The sequence below is a fragment of the Aptenodytes patagonicus genome, chromosome 3 (assembly GCF_965638725.1).
Source record: "Aptenodytes patagonicus chromosome 3, bAptPat1.pri.cur, whole genome shotgun sequence".
NCBI classification, from domain to species: Eukaryota; Metazoa; Chordata; class Aves; order Sphenisciformes; family Spheniscidae; genus Aptenodytes; species Aptenodytes patagonicus.
The window spans coordinates 119,857,980-119,872,897 of record NC_134951.1 but is presented as its reverse complement, the minus strand read 5'-3'; the positions used below and the strand labels follow the sequence as shown (position 1 = coordinate 119,872,897).

Below are 14,918 nucleotides of genomic sequence, written 5' to 3'. Positions count from 1 at the left end.
TGCCCAAATTCAGATTTGTCCATTTTATTGTCTATTAATTCAGTGTCCAAATCCAGCAGATTTGTCTCATTTTATTGTCTATTAATTCACTCCACCGCAGATGAGAGAGAAGAGCAGATGCCAATACCCTGACCTGCAGCAGAGGGAAGAAATTCAGCCCCTCTCTATTTGACTCGGGAAACCAGGAAAGGAGGGATGGGCTGTTCCTAAAGCCAGCCTGGTGTTCATGAGGCAAAGCAGGACTGCCTACAGCTCCTTCGGCCTCAGTGGAAAATAAAAAGCAACATTTGGGGCTGAAACAGCAGATATTTGTAACAGGGAAACCGTAACACCTATTGCTTATGATGGGCTTGATGTCCAGATCTAAGTCCTGCTGTGTTTCACACACAGATCACACATGCACCTTAGATGCTTCCAATAAAAGCCTGACATTTCTGCAAAGCACAGCCATGAGGGGCAGGTGCTGTCACTTCACACCCGATGAGGAGAGAGGCAGTGTGCCAGCTCCACCTCCTGCTTTCACACCGAGCATGGATGGACCTGCTGCTGTAATGGGTTTGGCTGCAGCAAGCTTGGGCACATCACTGCGCTGGGCTTTCCTCCCTCCCCCTGGGCCAGCGCATGAGCATCAGCGGGACAAATTGTCTGGATGAAGGATGGTAGGGAAAGATGGTCCAGTGGGAGCCTCGTGCCTGGGATACAGTGCAAACTGCAAGCGATAGAAATAAAAAAAACCTCACAAGCTGAAGGCAGCTCCCATCCTTGCCTTGGACCACCAGGTCCAAGCAGACAGATCCTCCCCCAGCAGTTGGCTGTGCTGCAGTGGAAGTCACAGGATTTCCCTCAATGGTTTACAGCGTGAATTTAAGAAGTCATAGAATCATAGAATGGTTTCAGCTTCTGATGCTTTCCAGCAGCTATGCAGCAGTGGTCCCCTTTTAAAATGGGACAAAACACGCTGTGGCTATGGGAGCAAGTAGGATGCACTGGTTTCATAACTGGACAGAGGATGATGGCTCAAAAGGCTTGTGGAAGGTAAGTTGGTACCTTTGACTCGCTCCTGGAGAGCTTGGGGAAACACAACAGCTTTCACTAACCTGCTGAGTATTACAGGAGCTAGCTTCCCAGACAGGAGCACAATTTGGGGCTCACCTTGCTCCTGGAAAAGCTAGGAAGTCAGAAGAAGCATTGATCTGCTCATTAGTTGCTTGGCTTTGGGATCCAAACCTTACCTTACTGGGAGAGAACAGAGTTTGCCCCCTTCATGGAGCCAAGGAGAGAAAAGGGGAGAAGGTGGCCAGCCAAATCCAAGACCAAGACAAGGACAGTATTATTTTAGCCCTTGCTGCTTTTCTTTGACCTTGGTGGGGAAACAAGCACACTCTGCGCAAACCCATTAATGGTTTCCTTCTCTTTACGATAGAAAATTACACATGCTTATCTGCTTCCTAGGGAGACGTTTGCATTTAATTCTCTGCTATTTGCAAAATACTTTGAAAACCATGCATAGAAAATGGTCAGCAAGAGCTGATTGCTCCACGTATGTCAAAGGAAGCAATGATCAGGATATCTTTGGGAGACCTATTTTTGTCTAACCTTATCGGTATTCAAACCTGGATGGCACAAAACAGCGCTGAATTGAGTTGCTGTTGGGGGAGTGTGTGCAGGGAGGTGTTCATTCTGCTTTGCATATCCCTGCAGGCAGGAGGGCCCCATCAGCATCAACTAATTTGGATGAGCCTGTTATTGGAGAGCAACACAGTCACCCCTCATCGGAGGGGCACCGCAGCTGCCAGCCAAGCACTAGCAATGCTCATTTCTTCATCATCTCAGTGCAAATGCCCTACAAGACGGGCTCTCACCTGGTTTCATACAACATTGGCATTTATAATGCCCTGATTAAGGGGCCCTGCAGCCCCTTACCACATCTCCATCCACGCTGCAAATGTTGCTTCTCCCCTGATTCAACAGCTGAGATATGGGAATTGCTTTTTTTTGAGGGGGGAAGGGTGGAAAAGAGTTACTCTAAGGAAATCTCCGAGATCCCTTTTTCCTCCTTCACCAGCATCCTCACCACTTCCCTGCAGAGAAATGCAGCAGGGCCTTTTCCAGCCCATTTTAAGCTCATCCTGGAGAACACAAACTGAGCTGGGCAAACGTTGTTCAACCCACACCTCCACAGCACATCTTGGCCAAAGCTGGCCAACAAGTGCAAAGAGACCATCCATGAGCTGCGCTAACTGGTCCTGTTTCACTCAGGGAACCCTGCTCCAGCTGTACCCCACATCTGGCAGCCCCTGCCCAGGGGCACAGCTCTACAGCAACAGCCCTTGCTGGGTTTTTGGTGGCAGACAGTGCCCTCCAGTGGCACATTTGCCACCACACCATTCACACATCTTCCCAGAGAGGAAAAAAATGGTAATTCAAACTTAAAAAGCCCTGAACTAGACAGATAGAGAAGTTACAAGCCTGCAACTAGGGTGAGGGGGGCGGCGGCAAGCTGGGGAGACAACTGTGCTTTACTGCCAGCAAGGATTGTGGTGGTGGTGCTTTTCGCAGCCAGTATCTCAGTAACCAGCATTCATGCAAGCACCAAAAAATGCTGTCCCCATCACTCAGCGCAGGGTATCCATATGCCATGACCTGGCCAGGAGTCTCCCCAAAAACTTGAAGTCAAGCCCTGGGGGTGTTTCTCAGCCAGGCTGCAAGAAGCCCCCCCCAGATCCTCAGGTCTTGTCAGGGCTTCCTGTAGAGCTCTGCAGCACCAAGCACAAGTGCAAAAATAATCTTTAATTTCTTAAATTAAGCACCAAAACATCTTATTTCTTTTTCCTTAAAAAAAAAAAGTGTTTACTTTCACTGCACTGAGGGGGTAAATTGGGAGAAGACATATGGCAATCTGGAGCAAGTGCTTTGCTTCCCGAGCTGAGTGACCATTAAAAAAATTAAATGACAAGATGAGAAAGACCATGGGATATTTGTGGTCCATAAAACACACCAAAAGGGTGTGCACATCCGGTGGCTTGTGTCGGCCAGAGAAGGCAGGAGTAACTGTGCAGGTCACCAGGGCCACAGAAGGTTTGGGGGCTCCCCAGGACACCCTCAGAGTGGGGGGGACTGCTCCAGGAAGACCTGGTATGCCTGGCCGGGGTGGGCCCGGGCACCCCACAGCCACTCGGGGGGCCTGGCCCGCAGCTTCAGCTGGAAGGGGTCGAGGCGCAGGCACTCCCCCAGGTCGTGCAGCTCCATTGCCGGCTCCTCCACGGCCCTCACTGGTGGCTCCTCTGGGCTCAGGTTCCTCCTGGGGTGCCGTCCCTGCCTGGCCGCCCTGCACAGGGCACCGGCAGCCACCAACATCGCCAGGCCGGCCATGATGGCTGCCCCCACCAGAATGTCAGCATGGCGAAGGAAGAAGCCAATCCCTGCAAGAGAAGGGCCATGGTCTCAACCTGCTTGCCCCAGTGGCCCCCACTGTGCTCACAAAGTCCCCCACATCATGACCGCAGTGCTCAGGGGTGAGACCTGGAGCTGTGGGTAGTCCTCCAGGAAGGTCAACATCTCCCCTGCTGCCCACCAGAAACCCTCACAGCCACCTCCAGGGCAGAGCATCTCTCCCAAACCTCCATCCCAAAGATATATTTAGACCAAGAGCCAGCCTGCAGGAACAGCACAGGGCTGGTGCTACCCCAGGAGAGCCCCAGTAGAGCAAAGCCATTGCCAAACCCACGTGCAGCTAACGTGGAGGCTAGAAGACCTGCTACCATTCCCATCCAGACCTGAAGGGACCCTCTCTTTCACCCAAGAGATAAATATAAATTTATAAAATTATTTATATATATTAATATAACACCATATCCAGCCAGTCTGGATAGGCTTAGGCTGCATAACTGGTTAATTAATTTGGAGCTGAGAGGATGGATGAGAAATGCAATTTGGCTGCAAGCTCACATTCAGGTTTAAGCCACTTCCAATGCTGCAGGGATAAATAGTAGTTTTGGTAAAGTAGCAGTAGTGTTTTGAGTACATATTGCAGGATATTGGTGTTTTTCAAGCTGGGAGGCCCCGTTACTCTGAGAAATTGGATTAGCCAGCTCTGATTAAGCAGATGGCACATGGTGCTTGACTATAACCTTGTACTGAATATGTCAGGGGAGCGCTGAGAATAAACACCAGGAACATCAATGTTTTTCTCACCAAGATCTACACAGTGTGACAAGAGACCACTGGGGACTCTGAGGAGTGACCAAGTTTGCTCACCGCATCAATTACAGCAAAAGTAATTCATAAATCACCCTTGGCCACACTCTGCTGATAGCAACAAGCTCTGAGCAGCCAAGGCCAGGAGATGCAGAAGATTTGGGGGAATAAAGGTTCACACATGCCAAGTTATAACCCCAATGGAAGGAAAGGAGCAGGCTGGGGAAACAGAGGCTAAGCCTTATGGAGAGGTTATACTTGGAAGTGCCAACAGAGCCAGCGAGCAGAGCATGGCAGCCTTATGGAGAGGTTATACTTGGAAGTGCCAATGCAGCCAGTGAGCAGAGCATGGCAGCAAACACCACAGGCTGTTACCAGTATTGAACCACCTGTTAAATACTCCAGATTCAGGCGCTGGTGACTGCATTGACTCACTGCTCCCAAGAAGCATGAGCCTTACCCAGAGTTTCCATCCACAGCCTCCTTCAGACAGGGAGGGGAAATCACAGAATCAATCACAGAGGGGTTGAGGTAGGAGGGGACCTCCAGAGGTCATCTGGTCCAGCCCCCCTGCTCAAGCAGGGCCACCCAGATCCCTTTGCCCAGGACCATGTCTAGACAGTTTTTGAATATCACCAAGGATGGAGACTCCACAACCTCCCTGGGCAACCTGTGCTGGTGCTCGGTCACCCTCACAGTGGAAAAGTGTTTCCCAATGCTCAGAGGGAACCTCCTGTGTTTGTTTGTACCCATTGCCTCTGTTCCTGTCACTGCACACCACTGAGAAGAGCCTGGCTCTGTCTTCTTTCCACCCTCCCTTCACTTATATACACCGATAAGATCCCCCTGAGACTGCTCTTCTCCAGGCTGAACAGTCCCATCTCTCTCAGCCTTTCCTCATAGGAGAGATGCTCCAGTCCCTTCCTCATCCTTGTGGCCCTTCACTGGACTCTTTCCAGTATGTCCATGCCTCTCTTCTGTACTGAGGAGCCCAGAAATAGCATCACACTCTAAAACTTTCAGGCACTGCTCAGGAGAGCCTTTGGGAGCACAGATGTCTCACTGAATTACACCCAACAAGCAGAGATACTTTAACCTGACACAGTTAACTGATGTAGGTCACCCCTTGGATGCCTATCTAGGCTAACCTCTGAAAGCTGATGCCTTTGGAGCCCGGGAAAGACCATTTGTCCTTCAAGTACAAGACTCCTCCTGACTTGGAGTCCTATGCTGCGTAAACCTCACTCTTCCTCCCTCTCCTCAGTTTCTAAAAGGATCACATTTGCCTCCAGTCCACTCATATCTAAACACAACTCCAAAAGAAGAGCTCCTAAAGCCAAAGGAGGAAGCCTAAGGGGACAACCAGCTGGGAATTACCTTACAAAGATAATATTATATATCCTTCCCACGCCAGTCCCAGACATCTAAAGCCACCACTCCAGTAGCAGTGCCATTTTTAAGCATCACATGCAACACACATTAGCAGAGACACAGCTGATAGGACTCCAGTCAAGGAGAGAGTTCCTTACTCTGATATGCTCACTCCAGGTTGCACGTGGCAAGAGCGATGCTGCACAAATTATTCACCCACGCACATGAGAAAAACACCCAGCCACAGGAGAAAGCAGAGCTGCTACTTTGTCCTCTACCTGATCGGGGAGCACGGATGCAGAGGGTGCCAGACTTGGTGGGAGAATGATCTTCATAGTCCTTTTTGCAGCGGCAGAGGTACGTGCCCACGCTGTTGAAGCACTCTGCCTCCTCCCCGCAGAGGCCGACCCCAGCACTGCATTCATTCACATCTGTAACAGGGGAATAGGTCCCATAAGTCGAGTCAGGCTTGGCGTAAAAGGGCTTATCTCAGAGAGAAGTGAAACACCCACCTTCAATGAACAGCGAAATAAGCTGCAGCTTCTCCACTCCTACCGAGGTGCCAAGCAGCCCCTCCAGCTGGGAGCGCAGGAGCAGAGACACATTTCTCTCCTCCGGCTTCAGGTGCAGCCAGAAGGTGAGCAGCAGGTTGGCATCATTCATCCTGCGGGCAGGGGAGAGCCCAGGGTGAGGTGAGAGGAAAGCATCACCACCAGGCCCGGCTCTGAAAGCCCATTTAGACCTCCCACCCACTTATATTAGATAGTGGTGCTGCAGGCTCTTGCAAAGATTATTTGAGAAGAGGCAGCTTTGCACTTGGACCAAGGAAAAAAGGAGAGCCCAGTAATGGCTCCTCACTTGGAGCTAGGCTGAAGTGACTAGATATTCACGTAAAGCGAATTGCAGTGGCAACCTGCAGCCCCAGGTCAGCCTCAACGAAGTACGGCAGGGACCTTGCTGACAGCTCCCAGCTTTCTCCAGCAGACACCGTGGCAGGTGTGAGGATCCTCATGTTCTCCAGAGTTTAAATCCATCTTAGACCTATAAAGGCTCTAGCCAGCACTAAACACCAATTTTCACCATCTTTCCTCTAGAAAACAGATTTTTTTTTTTCTTCTACTTTCAGGACAAGTTACAGATCACAGGAGAGGAACAAGGCTGGGTCTTTGCCTGGGGAAGGAGAATGAGAACCCAAGCCACCACTGTCCAAGAAGTATTTGAGGTTATAGCAGAGTCACCTGCCAAGCCAGCAGCACACCAATAACCCTACCTTTTGATTTCCTTTAACTTTATTTCATTGACTCTGTTGGCAGGAAGTTTCAGGTTCTCCTGGATCTGCAAAGGAAGAGTGACCAGTGCTGATTTGATGTTTGATGGGCAGGAGTATGGCAGCAAACAGTTTCTTTTCTCAGTCTACCTCCCCATCTTGTTCTTCCCCTTCACAAACCACTTAGGATGTATTAGATGTCTCAGCCCACTGCTCTGAGCCTTTTCTCTAGGAGAATACTAATTGTTCCCATCTGCTTCACTTCAGCTCAACCCCCACAAACACAGAAGGTCATTCGGGAAAAGGAAGGGCAATAGTAGCCCCAGGTAACTGGGTGCTAAACCATCACAGAGCAGCAGTGGATGGACAGCAGCCTTCCAGACTAGGCAGCAGGCTGAACCATGTCTGCATCCCAGAAGGGAAAGTTTAGGTGCAGCCCTGAAAGCAGATGCTCATATGCTTGCCCTCTTTTAGGCTCTGGCTTACAACCTGCCCCATTTCTAGAGGCAAGTTACAGCCTTTGGTTGCTTGTATCCCTGTCTCTGCAATGCTTTTCTGCTGCCTTGCGATGGCACAGCACTATGAAGGGCTGCAGCAGCTAAACACCAGCCGCTACAGCTGGGCACCCTGCCAGGGCATTGGCATTAACCTCAGATGGTGACCAGCACAAGCAACTCAGATGCTGGTTCATCATGTGGCTTTAACAGAAAATCCCTGGAATGAAGGGCACAACATGGTCTCTAGTAGTTGAAGATTTGGGACATCACATTTGTTTTTCTTCCCCTCCCTGTGCCTAGACTTACATGGTTCTTCATAGATTGAAGAAGAGCCTTTTTGAGCTCATGTCCATGAGGAATCCAGTCCTTCGGTCTGATTTCAATAGTTACTTCAAACAGCACATCTATCAGAAGACATAAGATCCTAGCATGTTTAAGTGCACATAACACAAACGGAATCCTTAAATAAGTTAGTCCTTAAACATCAACAATAGTAGAACAGCTACAGGAGGATGTGCTTGTGTAAGTCAGTGCCGCATGGGTATTTCTTTCCAGAGGTTGTGAATCAGGTAGAACAAATTGTTGAGTAACAGGTGAAAACAAACCTTAGCTAATGCTCAGTGCTGAATACAGGAATTGATCTTTCAGCAAAAAGTATACAAAGCATTAATGTGTACCTGATTGCAATCACATTTCTTTAGCTATTATCTTTCCCAAAGGTATCGTGATGGAGTCTAAAAGCCCACTTCTGTCACCCATCTCTGTTTGGGATCAGCTTAGATAAACTGCTGTGTTCTGGCTGAATCCAGGCTGGCACAGATTTGCCAGAGTCTGCTGTTTAAAGCCTATTTATTCAGCAATATTTCTCCTGTTCAAAGCTCAGGCTCCTTCTGTATTGACTCCTTTTCACAAGCTGCTTCTGTGGCTTGCTCTGCTATATAAGCCCAGTATTGTGCTGGTTAGTTGCTAATACTCCCATAAGCAGGTTTTACTCCTCTCCCCAGTCTGAGGAGCAAGACTCCTGCAGGCTTCTGATCCAGGTAGTCATGAGACACTCAATGGAGTATATCTGAGGAAGTGAGGCTCATTCACCTGAGAAAAATCTTCTTTAAACAGCCAGCAAGTAATGCTTGAACTCAAACAAGCCAGCATTTATGTCAGGTTTAGCATCTGAACTGAGGTTTCTCCAGGGTAAGTACAGAATGGCCAAAGCACAACTGTGGGATTGCAGCGATATCTTAAAAATTGAAATCTTCAGAGTGGTTACTAATTGGAAGCACCCTCCACTGCTTTCTAAACTTAATGAGCAGATGATGTCCATGCACAACTCCAATCAGCAGACTGAACTTAGGGCAGTGTTTTAAGACATGCTTAACTCTTTGCATCACTCACCTCCAGGATGGTGCTGGGATTGCAGTGCCGTGTCATTCTCCAGAGATGCCAGAGCAGAAACCAGATCTGTCAAAGCAAGGGAAAGAATCAGGCTGCTAACCTCGGTGTACCGGTAAGGGGGGAAAAAAGTACATTAGGTGCATGTCACTTTGCAAGAAGAGTGCCATGTGCCAGCTCCTTTCTATATTCCTTGTACTGAAGTTAAATATCAAGCTCTAAATACAATCTACTCTTCTCTACAATGGGAAATGCTCTTTAGAAAGAAATCACCCCAGTAAACCTCATTTCCATTTCTAGAAGTGGATGAAGTTTTATCTCTGTGAAGCGACCCGAGTTCCTGCAACCAGCAAAGCTGCCTTGGACCCCCAGTGAAGAAAAAAAGCTTTGGCCTTGTGTATTAGATGCCAGCAACTGCAAAAGAGCTTCCCCACATCTACAATGAAGGGGCAAGAACAGTTTGGAGGGGAGGAAAGACCAATTGAAAACATCTCTTCCACCTTCAGGCAGAAAGTAATACATATCAGTGGCTAAATATTTCTGTAAAAGAAGTCTACCATCAGCTCCTAAACTTTCTTAGGAGAAGAGAGCCTTTTTTTTCCCCCCACCTCCTCCCTCTAACTTCTGGAGCTCAAACTCGGTTATCATGGCTAGGAACATCATGCCAGGCTACAGCCATAGGAATCAATGCAAGCCAGAGCTGTTTAACACCAAGATGGGCATTCAGTCTGCTTTGGGTATAAAGGCTGGCTCCTCCAGGGATAATTCAGAGCACTTGGGTTAGGAAACGGCCTCTCCCTGTTAAGAGGAGCATCAGACCGTAGATGCCCACATTACAACAGATAATCCTATATCTTCTCAAGTACCACCTTCCTTGGATACAGAAGGAGTAAAGAGTGCTACGACATGGACCAACTGAAGGTGACAGCCATGTCTACAAATAAAACCTCTTAAGAGAGTGCTGCATCACTGGAAATGGATATTGCACAGTGTCAGGCATCAATTCAGCCACAAATAACCCAAAAACCACCTTACCAAAGAGCTCTTCATTCCTTTCTCCTGGAGATACCACATCTCCAGCAGTCACACCAGGAGAGGGGTAGACAGGAGAAAGTTTTGTACTCGTGTTTAGCAGCGGCTCTTCCAGCACTGGTGTCTGCGTGCGATGTGCAGCAGTGACCACTTCTTCTGACAGGCTGTTGCTGCCCTGATCCAGGCTAGATGATTTGGCAGAGAGACCTACGTTGCTTCTGGGCACCTCTGAGGAAGGGATACCCGCTGAGCGACATGGAGCTACAGTGACCAGAGCAGACACCAGCTCTACATCCCCCTTTGCAATCTCCAAAGCAAACAGCTCAGCTTTACGCCCAGTATCTTGCCCAGCTGGAGATGGCTCCACCAACACATCATCTTTGGTTTCTCTGCCCTCAGTGCCACCATCCTTAAGGCTCCTTTCCAGTTCTGTTTCATCCTGCAGCTGACCACACTTGTTCAGGTCAAGCTTGCTCAGGTTAGCACTAGACTGAGCATCTTCCATGATATCAGGAGGGTGTTGAGCCTCTTCATCTTGGCTCACAAGCTCAGGCTGGATCCTGCCACCAGCAGGTGCACCTGATGGGCCTGGAGAGGTTCTCAGCATGGGCAATAAATCTTTCATTACCACTGTCCTCCAGCTCTCTTTTTTGGAGACATCCTGGACAGGCTCTTGGGGAGCTATAGTATCATTTGAAGAGCTCACAGTTTCAGAGTCTCTGAGTATATGATACCGTCCTTTAAAATGTCTGTATTCATGGCTTAGGGAACCACTCCCTGATAGAAACAATACATGGACCGCAGTAGCTTGCGTAGCAAAGACCAGAGTACCTTGGTTGTGACAGGCGTACACCACTTTGGTTTCCACGCTTGACAAGACTCCCTGGAAGATTATCTTGTCATGGTTCTTGCCACAGCCATCACTCCCCTGGAACCCTTGGATGTAGATGACAATGTGCTTCTGGGAGCCTGCTAACATGGTCCAGTTGCACCAGATGTTGGTTTTAATGTCAGCATGCAGCGGTAGGTAAAACATCCCAGACTCATCCCGAAAGACGATGTGGCAGCTCCTGACAGGGAAGTACTCAATTGCCCAGGGCGGTCCTAGCTCTGACACATCGGAAAGGAAATGCATAGTCAATGGTTATTGTACACACCAGGACACAGATATCGCGCTTCTAGGAATGCTGTAAATTGCCACAGAAGAGGCCCCGTTTAAAATCCTCTCCTGCTGCAAGATTTCTATAGTTTCAGCCCCCAGAGCCACATCTCAGCTCTGCAATCAGAGCTGAGCCTGGGCCCCAGCTGCTCTGCAGGGGTCCGGCCCTTTGCAGCCCATCCAGTCTCCAGCAGCTTGAATTACATGTTTTTGCTTCCAACAGAGGTTTAGCCAACAAGACCGCTTTGTTGGAAGTCTTCCCCTCCCCACACAGCTGGGTTACGCTTGCCAGGTTGGGACTGCAGGTGATAGACACAGCCTCATCCTTGCCCCCACCAAGTACTTCTGCCTTCTAAAGATGGCTTATAGCAAGATATGAAGTATTGGGAGACCTACCAGCATGTTTCTGTTGTTGTCCTCCTGGCATCCCGGTGTTTCTGGATACAGGATCATCAGAGGGCTCCTGAGACTTTTGGCCTCTTGATACTGTTTCTCCCCCCCGGGCCACAGGAGGACCAGGGTGTGCAGGAGTGGCACTGAAGGAGGCATTTCTCTGCTCTCCTGCACCTGCTCGGAGAGCTTCTGTGGTTTTCTGCATTTTAAATCCCCTGAGGATAGAGACAGAAGCTAGTTTGTCACTAGCAGCCGTGCCCTGATGCTGCACAGGCACCACATGCTCCTCTCTCCTCACTCCCCAGGTGCCAGGCAGGGAAGCTGGTGCCACCCCAGAGCCACTGCTCGTGTGGTCCTCAGACCAAGGAAGCCCCACATCAGGCTGTGGGCCGGTGACAGAAGCTGGGGAGGGATCCTCGGCCAGCAAGCCCACAGGGGCTAAGGCTTCTCCTTGCTGGCCACCTGCCTCCCCCAGTGCCAGCTTTTGCATCCCAGGGCCAAGGCATTGGGAGGACTCCTCTGTGCCTCGTTCAGAGGCTACTGATGGATGGCGAGGTGGGGAAGGGGAGACCATCTCCTGTCCTCCTGGGCTAGCCAGTGAGATGCCTGCCCTTTGCCTGAGGCTGATGGGATCCAAATCCAAAGCTGCTGGTGGAGAGAAGACAATGCTGGACACAGGCTCCACTTCTGGAGGAAGAGGTGCTTCGGGCGTGAAATCAATAGAGCTGAAGCCTGCAGGGACAGGTTCTGTGCAGGAGGCCAGCAGCGAAGGGATTGTTTCTGTCCCTAGGGTGGACATGGCTGTGGGAGCATGCTCCAGCCCTGTTGCCAAAGGGGGTACAGCCAGCCCTGTCTGTGCAGCTCTGTCACTTTGGTGGCAGCAGCTTTTTACGCCGAAGGAAGATGCATGAGCTTTGTCAGCAGTTGGACAGTCATGTGCTTGAGCGTTTTGGGGAAGGCTCCCAGGGTCTGTAGGGGCTGAATGCAGGACGTGAGTGCTCTGGCCACACAAATGAGGATGCTCTTGGAGGAAGTCCCATGGTGCTGTGGGATGCAACACTGTTTTCCCCTCAACAACTGCCCTAAAACATTCTGGGGAGGAAATACCCATGAGCTTTGTATGTTGGAGGCCAGTTGTTCCCAACTCAGGTTGAGTCATGGACAAATCCCCAAAACTGCTTTGGCATCTTTGGCTTCTCTCAGATAGCAGCTGTGAGCAATCCCCATTTACCACATTATACAGGCTACTCAGGCTGGGCATCAGGCCCTTTGCAAGGCCATCAGAATCACTACTCGCTGTGTCATCAGCCAGGCCACTTGACTGGGGATGGCTTTCATCCTTCTCTAAACTGACTGTGCTGACCCCTCGGTACATGGTGGTATCTGTGTTCTCTTTGCTTTCTCTTCTGCCAGGGGACAAAGCCTGTGAGAATGCATCCAAGTTCAGGCAACTTGTGTATGTTGGTTTAATAGTAAACTGTAAGTCTCCCAGATCTTTTGGCCTCAGGGTAGGGTGCAGGACAGACTGCCTGTTCTCCAGACCCACGCCTGCTGGCTGCAAAAAAGGCTCCACTACCTGCAAGGCACCGAGCAAAGGAGTTTCCAAAAGCATACTTGAAAGCCTGTGCATATAACGAAAATCCACAGTGTTGTCCCCACTCATGGAGAGACTCTGACTCCAGGTATCTTGCGGTACGGTGGGGATTATGGGCCCAGGTGTTCCTCTGCCTTGAGCTTCCTTGCAGCATCTCAGACCTCCTCGCAGCTCAGACCCCAGCACACAAGGAGCTTTTGTTTCCAGGAACAGTGTCCTTGCACCTTCATATGGGACAAGCTCAACAGGACTTTCCACAGCAGTAGTACCCAGTGTGCTCCCTCTTCCCTGCGGCGACCCACCACTCAACACCATGGTCTTGCCAAGGCTTATGGTGCTATGTGTGGTTGCAAAGCCCAGCACATGTCTAAGGTCTTCAGCCCATCCAGACTGAAAAATACTATCTTGCTTTGGTAGTTTTGGAGCAGGAGTTTCAGAAATAACATCATCTTTGAAGGAAGATTCACCTTCCTGGTCTTGGAAGATGTAGTACTTCCCTTTAAATTGTGTGTCTCTGCAGTTTGGCAAGTACCTCTTCAGCAACACAACATGAACAGCCTGAGCAAAGGTGGCAAAAACCTGCGTCTCCTTTTTCCAGCAAGCGTAAACCACACTGTCTTCCACCAGTGAAGAAACTCCTTCAAATAGGATTTTGTCCTCATTTTTGTTGCAACCCTCCTTAGCGATAAAGCCCTGAATATAAATTATTATATGCTTTCTGGAGCCTGCCCAGATTGTCCAGTTGCACCAAAAGTTTATTGGGGAATCACCATGGTACACTGGAGGAGAAAACTCCCCATACTTGTCCTTCAGGACTCTGTGGCAGCTTCTTATAGGCACATATGCCAATATCCAAGGAAAATCTGACCCTGGAAGACAAGAAGCAACAACCTCAAGTTTTCCTCCATCTCCGCTTCCCAGAAAGAGTTACTAGCCCTTACTTCCAGAAATTATTTTCAAGCTCCCTTATCTCCCCATTTGCACACTCCCATTTGCCAAGCAACATGCAAATCCATCAGCAGGAAAACATGCAAGTAACCCTGTGTCAGGTCCTGGGGTCAAGGGGAGGAGGCCACCTGGGCATGCACCTATGCACCAGCCTGAGATGAACCTAAAACTGCCATCCCTTCCAGCCATACCCGCAGCCTACCCCAAACCTCCTCCCCATCAGTGCTCACTCCACCAGTACATGCCGCTCCAGAGTACTTGGAGGGCTGGGGGCAGCTGGAGAAGCCCAGGCCACCACCATCTCCTGCCCCACAGAGAGTGGGCTGTACCCCCACTGCTACCACCCCAGAGCAGGACACGCTCATGCTTTGAGTCCCATCCCCCCCGACATGGCCACGCAGGAGCGCAGAGGTCCCAGCATGGCCATGCAGTGGGTGCCACTTGTCCCAGGGAGGCAGGTCCCCAGGGTCGGGCTATTTAGGGATCAAAGCTAAAGGCTCAGGGAATTGCCACATCAGGACAAGTTACAAAAGCAACAAGCGTGCAATTACATTTGGTTTCAGCACGCAGGCAACGTTTGTTGTTTATACACCTGCAGAACTGGAAGGTAATGCTCTCCTGAAGGCATTTTCAACCCCTTTGCTTTAAAGAGTTCAGCCAAGCAAGAAGTCCTCAGAGGCTCAGTAGGATAAGCAACATTAGCATCTCACCATAGCTAATTTAGCCCTCAAAGAGGGAAACACCTTCCCTCGGGCAGGAAGAAATATGGTATTTTCCAAAATCGCTATCTCAAAGCTAGAAGAGCCACAAGCCAGCGATAGGTTTACCCTACAGGAGCACAATTAAAGTTTGGATTGAACTTTTGCTACTTGTCTTAATTGCTGCCCAACAGTGATTCGCTACAGTGCATCGCTCCTGCCTCCGGGGTCCTGCGCTGCAGTGGGGGTTTGGCAGCTGTAAGATAGCAGCACACATTATCTCCCACACTAGCACTGATTTTTCCTTTCCCCAGCACTCGATATCAGCCATGTCCCCTTTCCTCCCCATGCCTCCCTGGGGCCAGATTGTTGC

At 49.8% G+C, this 14,918-nt stretch overlaps 1 protein-coding gene across 2 annotated transcripts in view; it reads right to left on the bottom strand.

Moving 5' to 3' along the window:
• The window catches only part of LOC143158694 (uncharacterized), a 42,578-nt gene extending 31,765 nt beyond the window's left edge, over nucleotides 1-10,813 (bottom strand). For both annotated transcript variants that reach the window (XM_076334974.1, XM_076334973.1), the window contains exons 1-6: nucleotides 9,757-10,813; nucleotides 8,725-8,790; nucleotides 7,639-7,736; nucleotides 6,839-6,903; nucleotides 6,081-6,232; nucleotides 5,847-5,999 (exon numbers count right to left, since the gene is read on the bottom strand). In XM_076334974.1, the coding sequence (XP_076191089.1) occupies nucleotides 5,847-5,999; nucleotides 6,081-6,232; nucleotides 6,839-6,903; nucleotides 7,639-7,736; nucleotides 8,725-8,790; nucleotides 9,757-10,789 (1,567 nt within the window). In that variant the 5' untranslated portion in view covers nucleotides 10,790-10,813. The remainder of the gene's footprint in view (nucleotides 1-5,846; nucleotides 6,000-6,080; nucleotides 6,233-6,838; nucleotides 6,904-7,638; nucleotides 7,737-8,724; nucleotides 8,791-9,756) is intronic.
• Nucleotides 10,814-14,918: the final 4,105 nt, after the last annotated feature.